General features: G+C 37.9%; 1 protein-coding gene across 1 annotated transcript; it reads right to left on the bottom strand.

Annotated features, from left to right (window-relative positions):
• Positions 1-5,189: 5,189 nt before the first annotated feature.
• LOC132025020 (olfactory receptor 1B1) lies at positions 5,190-6,143 on the bottom strand. The gene has a single exon (XM_059412202.1). The coding sequence runs from the start codon at positions 6,141-6,143 to the stop codon at positions 5,190-5,192; it is 954 nt and encodes a 317-aa protein (XP_059268185.1).
• Between the last annotated feature and the right edge of the window lie 5,337 nt (positions 6,144-11,480).

The following is an 11,480-nucleotide window of genomic DNA, read 5'->3' as shown; positions in this document are numbered from 1 at the left end:
AATAAATAAATAAATAAATAAATAAAACTATATGAACTAGCAATATCATTTCTGGGTTATGTCTAAAGGAAATGAAAGAAAGTTATCAAAAAGATAACCCATTATAAACATTGGAGTACAGATAGCCTTTCCTTTCACTACATCTGTATCTTTGGGGTAAATGGCCATGGTCGCCAAACTGTGGAAAGAACCAAGATACCCTTCAACAGACGAATGGATAAGGAAGATGTGGTCCATATACACTATGGAGTATTATGCCTTCATCAGAAAGGATGAATACCCAACTTTTGTAGCAACATGGACGGGACTGGAAGAGATTATGCTGAGTGAAATAAGTTAAACAGAGAGAGTCAATTATCATATGGTTTCACTTATTTGTGGAGCATAACAAATAGCATGGAGGACATAGGGGAGTTAGAGAGGAGAAGGGAGTTGGGGTAAATTGGAAGGGGAGGTGAACCATGAGAGACTATGGACTCTGAAAAACAATCTGAGGGTTTTGAAGGGGCAGGGGGTGGGAGGTCAGGGTACCAGGTGGTGGGTATTATAGAGGGCACAGATTGCATGGAGCACTGGGGGTGGTGCAAAAAATAATGAATACTGTTATGCTGAAAATAAATAAAAAATAAATTTAAAAAAAAAGATAACCCACTCCGATTTTATTGTAGCATTATTCACAATAGCCAAGATATGGAAACAACATAAATCTAAGTGTCTGTCAACAGAAAAATGTTTCTAAAAGATGTAAGATTATATATATATATCATAATCTATCATATGATCTCTCTGATATGAGTAAGTGGAGATGCTACAGGGGGGGTTTAGGGGGTAGGAGAAGAATAAATGAAACAAGATGGGATTGGGAGGGAGACAAAACATAAGTGACTCTTAATCTCACAAAACAAACTGAGGGTTGCTGGGGGGAGGGGGGTTGGGGGAAGGGGGTGGGGTTATAGACATTGGGGAGGGTATGTGCTATGGTGAGTGCTGTGAAGTGTGTAAACCTGGTGATTCACATACCTGTACCCCAGGGGATAAAAATGCCATGTATTTGTACTTGTTAAAATTGTTTCAATGAAAAATATGTTAGTAATAAGATCTTCTGGTTTAGTTGGGAGTTCTTCCATTTGAAAAATGTGATATTTGCATGGAACTGTTTGAATCTTTGTTTTCTGTTTCCCCCCCACTGGATAGAATTGAAACTAGAATTTTCCCTTTTGTTAAAGGAATAAAAAGTGAATATGTTATTTATAAATTGATGTTTAGTAACTAGAGATAAACTTGAATACTAGAATACATTATAAGCCTAATCCTAGGTAGTCTTATGAAAATCTCTCTTCTGTCTTCTGAACCTATATTCACATTGAACTTCAAGATATGTTGTTATATTTTTTCCTCTTTTCAGAGCTGCTTTGGGGCCACTTTTTTTTTTAATTGAGGTGTAATTTGTAAGGGGCTACATTTCTGATAAGGCTTCTTATCATTGGCTAGATGTTTTATTCTAGTCTCCCAAGAAGGGCCATTTTATTTTTTAGAGTCACTTCTAAAGTCATGTGGTCTTTAACTTTGGAGACTGTTTTGTATTTAAGTGCTAATGCAAATAAATTTAAGCCCAAGTAGACTTCATCACATGTCACCCCATGAATGTTAACAATGGAAGGAATACCTTGCCTGTAGTATAATATCAGTTCTGGACTGAAAAGCTGGGGAAGAAACTTCATTTTCTTTTTTTGCATAAACCAGAAAAAACAGCTAGTCTGTGCAGTTTCCTTGTTGACCTCAGCAGATGAACTGAGCTGATAGTGTTAATTCAGATTCGGTAAATTATCTGAATCTTCGTTTCTGTAGACTTGCAATCTACATGCAATTTTTACTAAATCAGATAGCTTTTACATTTTCACTTGTGTACATAGGCTCCCCACCCTTTTCAACATCCATTAGTTAACTGATCTTTGTAAACTGGCATTGAAACATTACAACAATGTTTTGTTGCACCAATTTTATAAACTTACACTGCAATATGTGCTATTTTTCTGAGACAAACCAAAGGTTAATATCTCAAGGTTCTTGCTGCCTGCTTTAGCAGCATTCGATGGGAGGATCTTTTATATACACTTGTAATAGATGAAAAATAAACCAGATTGCAAAAATTTTTTTTAAACTTAAACCATGTACCAAGTCTTTGGTCCAAATTGTGTAGGATAAGTTAGGCTTAAATGGCATTCTATTAACCAGTATGAGTATACACTTCTGTATATGCTTCTGTAAGCATAGTTATGTTCAAATAAAGTTTTAAAAAGCCAAAAAAAAATTAAAAATTTAATTAAAAAAAAAAGAAATGGGCAGAGGACATGAACAGACATTTCTGCAAAGAAGACATCCAGATGGCCAACAGACACATGAAAAAATGTTCCACATCACTCGGCATCAGGGAAATACAAATCAAAACCACAATGAGATACCACCTCACACCAGTCAGAATGGCTAAAATTAACAAGTCAGGAAATGACAGATGCTAGCGAGGATGTGGAGAAAGGGGAACCCTCCTACACTGTTGGTGGGAATGCAAGCTGGTGAAACCACTCTGGAAAACAGCATGGAGGTTCCTCAAAATGTTGAAAATAAAACTACCCTACAACCCAGCAATTGCACTGCTGGGTTTTTACCCTAAAGATACAAATGTAGTGATCCAAAGGGGCACGTGCACCTGAATGTTTATAGCAGCAATGTCTACAATAGCCAAACAAGAACCTAGATGTCCATCAACAGATAAATGGATAAAGAAGAAGTGGTATATATATATATATATATATATATATATATATATATATATATAATGGAATACTATGCAACCATCAAAAGAAATGAAATCTTGCCATTTGTGATGATGTGGATGAAACTAGAGCATATCATGCTTAACGAAATAAGTCAATCAGAGAAAGACAACTATCATATGATCTCCCTGATATGAGGAAGTTGAGATGCAACATGGGGGTTAAGGGGGTAGGAGAAGAATAAATGAAACAAGATGGGATTTGGAGGGAGACAAACCATAAATGACTCTTAATCTCAAAAAACAAACTGAGGGTTGATAGGGGGAGGGGGAGAGGGAGAGAGGGGTAGGGTTATGGACATTGGGGAGAGTATGTGAATGCTGTGAAGTGTGTAAACCTGGTGATTCACAGACCTGTACCCCTGAGGATAAAAATACATTATATGTTTATAAAAAATAAAAATAAATTCCAAAAAACCCCCACAGAAATCCAAAATAAAACATAATATATATAACTGAATATTATTCAGCCATGAAAAAGAAGGAAATCCTGCCATTTGTGACTACATGGATGGATCTTGAGGTTGTTATGCTAAGTGAGATAAGTCAGACAAAGACAATGACAATCTCACTTATATGGGGAACTTAAAACAGATGAACTCATAAAAACACAGTATAATGGTAGTCCAGAGACTGAGGAATAGGGGAGTTGGGGAGATGTTATTTAAGGGTACCAACCTGCACCTAGTAGACAAATAAGTTCTGGAGATCTAATAATACACAGTGTAATGATAATAAGCAACAATAATGTACTAAAAGCTTCAAAGTTGCTAAGAGATTAGATTTTCATTTTTACCACCACTAAAAAAGAGGAAAACTACATGACATGGTAGAAGTGTTATCTCACACTTTGGTGGTACAGCAGTTCCCATTTTATCTGTGGTTTCCTTTTCTGCAATTTCAGCTACCTGTGGTCAACTGCAGTCCAGAAGCAGATGGTCCTCCTCCTGATGCATCATCAGAAGGTCAACAGCAGTGTAATCCTGTATCACAATGCCTACATCACTGACCTCACTTCATCTCATCACGTTAAGTATTTCATCATCTCACATAATCACACAAAGAAGGGTGAGTACCGTACAATAAGGATATTCTCAGAGAGACAGACTACATTCACATAATTTTTATTACAGAATATTGTTATAATAATCCCTGTTTTTTATTATTTGTTATTTTCTATTAATCTGCCTAATTTATAAATTAAACTTTATCACAGTTATGTATGTATAGGAAAAAACATAGTATATATAGGGCTTAGTACTATCTACTGTTTCATGCAGCCACTGGAGGGTTTGGAACATAACCCCCGAGGGTAAGGGGGACTACTGTAATATTGCAACACATAAATGTATCAGATCAACATACTGTTAAACTTGCAATGTTATATTTCAATTATATCTTAGTAAAAAGAAATGTTAATGGTATTGAAATGGAGTTGTATGGTGAGAAATGGTAGCTACACTTGGATGAGCATAGCAAAACATACAGTTATCAAATCACTATTTTGTACACCTGAAACTAATGTAACATTGTGTGCCAACTACACTTCAATAAAAAAGAGCTCAACAAACATTTTTATTTATCACTGCAAACCTCAGAAGAGCTGGCAAAATAGAAGTCAATGTCCAGCTCCCAACAAGCTAAGCACAGCCAATTTGTCTTCTTCATTGTTGAAATAGTTCACTGTTCCTTGTTTTATGCAGCAGAGTTTTGGCTTTGCATTTTCTTTGTACATCTTACTTGAAAATGTAAAGAAAATTAATTTAAAATATACGAAATAGAATTTACACACATCAGAATAAGATGCTCACACTATGACAAGTCCATGGAAACTGAGGCTAAGATACAGAATAACAGAATCATGGCCCCTTTCACACTCACTTTTGGGCCAATATTTGCTCACTGAATGAACAGGTATAAAACTACCATCCCATTTTACCTAACCTGCTCCCTTCCCCTAACTTTCTGACACACACCAGCACACTTCCCATGAGGAAGCACACCAAGTTAGACGTGATCATAACTAACTTCACTGTCTCTGTTTCAGTTCATATTTCACAGTAATATTCTCACACTTCTTCAAAACTGGGATTCAACATCCCAGGTCTAGTGACTCATTTGTATAGACTTTGATAACTGAAGATAAACGGTCTGGGGAAGGGAGTCCTGATACAGGATGACATGGGAGCCCTGAGCATGTGTGGCACATGTTCACCGCTCTGTCAGGCACTACAACAACAGGAGTCAAATCTGGAGTTCCGTAAGTTAGCCAGGCCATCCTTCCCTCATCTCTCCAAATGCTTGAACCCTCCCACTTCTTTCCTTCACCACCCAAAATGGCTCTTCAGCAGGCTCATCAGGAGTCTGCCCTCCCCAGTCCAAGCAGCCTGTGAAGGGCACTCTTGACATCCTTGTTGCGGAGGCTATACACAAAAGGGTTGGCCAAAGGGGTAATGGCAGTGTACATCACAGCAGCCACCATGTCCTGTTCTTGAGAGTTCTGGGAAGGAGGCTGAAAGTAGACCCAGATGATGGTGCCATAGAGGAAGCCAACCATGGTGAGGTGGGATCCACAGGTGGAGACTGCCCGGTGGCGACCAGCAGCTGAAGGCAAACGTAGGATGGTGGCCCCAATGCGAGCATAGGAGAGTACAATGAGGGCACAGGGACCTAGCATGAGGAAGCCACCCTCCAAGAATATGGCCAGCTCATTGGAATGTATGTCAGAGCAAGAGGCTCGCAGAAGTGGTCGATGGTCACAAAAGAAGTGGGGAAGTTTAACATTGCCCTCAGCATCCCCATCCCAGTAAAGAGGCAAGAGAAGTCCCACATGCAGCATGGTGTGCGCTATGGACACCACCCAACTCAAGGCCAGTAGGCAGGCACAGAGTTGGCGACTCATCACTGAATGGTAGTGCAGGGGATTACAGATGGCCACATAACGATCCAGAGCCATGACAGAAATAACAAGTGTATCTGTAACTCCAAATGCATAGAAGAAAAAGAACTGGGCCAGGCAGCGGGCAGCAGAAATGGCTGGGTAATTAGAGACTAGATGGGCCAACAACTGGGGCAGGGTGACAGTGGACAGCCCCATGTCTATGACAGAGAGACCACGGAGCAGATAATACATAGGTGAGTGGAGCCTGGAGTCCCGGGAGATAAGTAGCACTAGAGTCATGTTCCCTATTATGGTGACCAGGTAAATAGCCAGGAACAGGAAGAAAAGGAGACCTGGAGAGATTCTAGCTCTTGAGAACCCAAGGAGTAAGAAGACTGAAGAATGTGAAGCATTAGGGGAGCAGCCCATGATAAGTGACAATAAGCCTGCCTGAAAGAGAGTTTCAATCAAAAAGTAAGTCATAGGTAATAGGGCTGAGGATCATAATAGTTCTAGTTGATTTATTTATGTTATTCAAGTTCCCTAAAGACTTCAATTCAACTGACCACCATGGCCCTTCTGCTAAGTCTATGACTTCACTCCTGTAATTTACTATAGCATTTTCTTCCTACTTCTTCCTTTAACCCTCTCTACTGGCTCCTTTTCTATAATCTATAAACCTTAAGAAAGTCCCTCATCCAGTTATAAACCCTTCATTCAGTAATGTCTTTTCATCCTACTGCTGCTTTTCTCCTTCCAATGGCAAATGTCCTGAAAAATTTTCTGTACTCCCTGGCTCTAACTCTTCATCTTCAATTCACACTTCATCCCATTGCAGTCCTCATGATTTGATCTCTCTGAACCTGTAAGGAATATAATGTTATCATTTAATATGTAACATATAAACAAATGGTTCATTATAGGTATTTGGTTTTTATAGTGAAACTGCTTCAAGTTGTCATAAAATAACTTGGCTTTACTCTTTATTCCATTTTGTTGGTTAATGGCATCACCATTATCATCCACCTAATTGCCTAAAGCAAAAGCTGGGGGAATCTCTCCCTCATCTCCTCATATTCAATCACTCCTTGACTTCTACATTTCCCCTTATATTCATCCTTTGCCCTTAATCCACTCACACTGTTTAAGATTTAGCATCTCTGACCAGTGCTAACTTCATAGCCTCATGACTAGTTTCTCTACTTATCTCCCTTGGTAGATCTTCCATACTGATTCCAGAAGAAAACTTTCAACATATACTTCCCTATTTAAAGAGTCAGGGCCTTCAGAATAATATCCAAATAACTTCATCTGGCTTATGAAGAACTTCTGTTGTCAATGATTAACCTATCTTACCAAGTTCATGCTGAGACACCTACACAGTATGTTTAAAACTAGACAACTCTTTTTTTAGTTTTCTGAACATTGCAACCTCTCACATTTCTGCAGATCATCACATGCTATTTTGAAAGCTTTAGCTTGCTGAAATATGAGGTACTAAGCACCTTCCCATGCAACATAGGTAGAAATGTTGAGGAAGTATGATAATCATCCTTTTAAATTCATAAATGAGTGTTTAAGAATGTAAAGGAAACTACACTACAACAGAAACTAATGATGTATATGCTGGCTACCTGAACATAATAAAAAAAAGTCAACTGTCTACTGTAATGTATGCAGTGGTGGTAACAGGTAGGTGGGAGGGGTATACCATCAGTCCTCATTGTCTAGAGGCCCCATGTAGAGCAGGGGGTGAGAATATAGGCTTATGTGAGGCAAAGGGTCGAAAAGTACACACCACCACATTAGTTCAGGACATTCGAAATGGTAAGCTCTCAGTGAAAGAATATACACAAACAGGAAAATGAATATATACCAGTGTCTATAGGACCCTCAAAGAAAACTCATCTCTCTCATCCTGTACTTCATGGAGGGGAAAGGTCTTCCATGGGAATGCAGTTATGGGTCTGGACAGCACCTGGAATGGATATACTTATTTACAAGACACATATGATCCTAGACCCCTCAAACTGGCAAACTAACATAAAAATCATTCCCAGACTGGTAAAATCCTTGGGGTACATTTTAGAAGCAAACATAAAACTTCTCCTCATGTTGCTGTAGACTGTATGGGAATCCCACAAATAAAAACCAACCAAAAAGATGTTCTCACAATTCAAAATTACTAAACAGACACAAAACCTATTTATTATGAAGATAATCAGCAATCAACAAGTGACAGAATTATCTCCCCCTAAACGTCATAAAAGTAATTAATCTGTTAGGAATTATAAACTATGTTTAAAATACTTTGTATCTCAAAGGAAGAATAAAGACTATAAGAAATAAGGTATTATAAAAGTAAAATACAACAGATTTGGAAAAGACCCCATATGAATTATTAGAAAATACAAATATTCACATTCAAAGTAAAGACTCAATGAATGGCATGGACAGTAACTGAAGAGAGAGGCTAGTTTTGAGAAAAATACCCAGAAAACAGTATGAAGTGACCAAGATGTGGGGAGAGGAGTCAAGACTTTTGGGGGGGCGGAATAAGGAGACCCACCATACACCGAGTAAGTCCAAGAAAAAAAAATTAATGAGAAAACAGAGAAGAGGAAACATTGAAGAAATGAACTGAGAATTTTCCAGACTTAATTAAAGAAATGAGGCCTCAGATTGAAGAATCACAATGACTCCCAAACAAGATAATTTTTTTAAAACCCTTGCATAGATACTACATTAGAGAAATTACTATACAACAAATACAAAGATAAAATATATTTTTTTACCTAACTGCTTATTTTATTTTTTTTCCAAGTTTTTATTTAAATTTCAGTTGGTTAACCTACAGTATAATATTAAAGTGTAGGATTTAGTAATCCATCATTATATACAAAGATAAAATATTAAAACCAAGCAGAGAGAAAGGAAAGATTAACTATGAAGGAAACATCATAGACTTTTTTTATAGTCTCTTTTGATTGTATATTTATTTCTTAATCATGTCCCATGTTTTCAATGTTTTTGTTTTTTTTTTTAATTTCTTTTCAGCGTAACAGTATTCATTGTTTTTTGCACCACACCCAGTGCTCCATGCAATATGTGCCCTCTCTAATACCCACCACCTTGTTCCCCCAACCTCCCACTCCCTGCCCCTTCAAGACCCTCAGGTTTTTTTTTCAGAGTCCATAGTCTCTCACGGTTCACCTCCCCTTCTAATTTCCCTCAACTCCCTTCTCCTCTCCATCTCCCCATGTCCTCCATGTTATTTGTTATGACTTTCTGACAGAAGACTTCTCAGCAACAATAGACTCTAGAAAACCTCATAAATCCTTATCCCAATGGGTTATGTAGAGGCAGGGCTTCTCCAGCTGTCCTCCATCCGTGGGCTCCCTTGCTCAAATTTTCTTGAAGGCCTTCAGGAATACTTAGAGTTGCACTTTTGTTTCCAAACACTTTTTCTTAAACTATCTTTTTATTATTGAGTTCCAATTTAATAATGCCAAGGCCTGACAATGAAATCTGTATGAGATTAGTTTTCAAGCTTTTTGAAACTCAATTTGTGGCTAATATGTGGCTAAGTGAGCCTGTGGAATTCAGAACATGGCAGCCCGAAAGCAAACTCACAATGTCTAGAAACTGGGATATATAATAGAGATGACACTCTTGGTGTTTGGAGGAGAGGTTATTCATCTAAATGTACAACTGCATACATCTCTTGTAACTTGTAGTTTATTCATAGTATACATCTAGAAAATAGAGCCACATGCATCAATAAATATAAGTCTCCAAATCATAATATTAACTTTAAAAATGCCAGTTCACTGAAAAAAATTCAATATCCGCCACAACAACTTCTTTCAAGATATGTCTCCAAAGCAAAGGAAACAAAAGCGAAAATAAACTTTTGGGACTTCATCAAAATCAAAAGCTTCTGCACAGCCAAGGAAACAGTCAAAAAAAACAAAGAGGCAACCCACGGAATGGGAGAAGATATTTGAAATGACAGTACAGACAAAAGATTGATATTCTAGGATCTATCAAGAACTCCTCAAACTCTACACACACAAAACAGATAATCATATCAAAAAATGGGCAGAAGATATGGACAGACACTTCTCCAAAGAAGACATACAAATGGCTATCAGACACATGAAAAAATGTTCATCGTCACTAGCCATCAGGGAGATTCAAATCAAAACCATATTGAGATATCACCTTACACAAGTTAGAATGGCCAAATTAGCAAGACAGGAAACAATATGTGTTGGAGGGGATGTGGAGAAAGGGAAACCCTCTTCCACTGTTGGTGGGAATGCAAGTTGGTGCAGCCTCTTTGGAGGACAGTGTGGAGATTCCTCAAGAAATTAAAAATAGAGCTTCCCTATGACCCTGCCATTGCACTCCTGGGTATTTACCCCAAAGATACAGATGTAGTGAAAAGAAGGGCCATCTGTACCCCAATGTTTATATCATCAATGGCCATGGTCGCCAAACTGTGGAAAGAACCAAGATGCCCTTCAACGGATGAATGGGTAAGGAAGATGTGATCCATATACACTATGGAGTATTATGCCTCCATCAGAAAGGATGAATACCCAACTTTTGTAGCAACATGGATGGGACTGGAAGAGATTATGCTGAGTGAAATAAGTCAAGCAGAGAGAGTCAAGTATCATATGGTTTCACTTATCTGTGCAGCATAACAAATAACATGGAGGACATGGGGAGATGGAGAGAAGAAGGGAGTTGAGGGAAATTGAAAGGGGAGGTGAACCATGAGAGACTATGGACTCTGAAGAACAACCTGAGGGTTTTGAAGGGACAGGGAGTGGGAGGTTGGGGGAACCAGGTGGTGGGTATTAGGGAGGGCACGGATTGCATGGAGCACTGGGTGTGGTGCAAAAATAATGAATACTGTTATACTTAAAATAAATAAAAAGTAAATTTTAAATAAATAAATAAATGAATAATAAATTTTTTAAAGGAAAAAAATCAGTTCAGAATGACAGGAAAATATGACATATATGAAGATTTAAAACATGAAAATATTGTGTTCTTTTAGAACAATAATAATAGATATATATTCTAAAAACATACATAGGATAATGAATACTTCATTTGGGATAATGTTTACCTTTGGCGAAGAAGGAAAGGATAGAGGATAGAATAGAAAAGTAGTTTGGGTTTTTTTTAAGACTTTATTTATTTGAGAGAGAGGGTAGAGAGAGAGCATCAGTGGGGAGAGGGGCAGAGAGAGAAACAGACCCTCACTGAGCAGGGAGCCTGATGCGGGGCTCAATCCCAGGACCCTGGGATCATGACCTGAGCTGAAGTCAGAGGCTTAACCCACTGAGCCACCCAGGCGCCCCTAAGTATTTTTTTTTAAGTTGGATGTTGTATATATGTATTGTATTGTTTTCCACATATTTTTCTTTATAGTGAAACTTTTCATACTAGAATATATAAACAGAAAGGCAAGAATAGAAACTGAAACATAAGAGCTTCTATTTTATTATATTTCCATTATTTATTCCTTCATAAGATTAAACATACCATTCTATCTCAAAATAACATCCAGCTCAGTTAATTCAATCACACACACAACTTGGGACACCCCAGCCAGTATATCATGGAGAATCTAGAATTAGGTAATATCTATCAAGAACTGGGAGAACCAAAGTTTTATTTCTGAAACAATTTCCCAAAACCTTGTGGAAGAAAGGAAATGCCAAAATACACGTGAAATATCAACTATCA

Source organism: Mustela nigripes, chromosome 9, assembly GCF_022355385.1.
Source record: "Mustela nigripes isolate SB6536 chromosome 9, MUSNIG.SB6536, whole genome shotgun sequence".
NCBI classification, from domain to species: domain Eukaryota; kingdom Metazoa; phylum Chordata; class Mammalia; order Carnivora; family Mustelidae; genus Mustela; species Mustela nigripes.
This window is presented reverse-complemented; position numbering and strand designations above follow the sequence as displayed.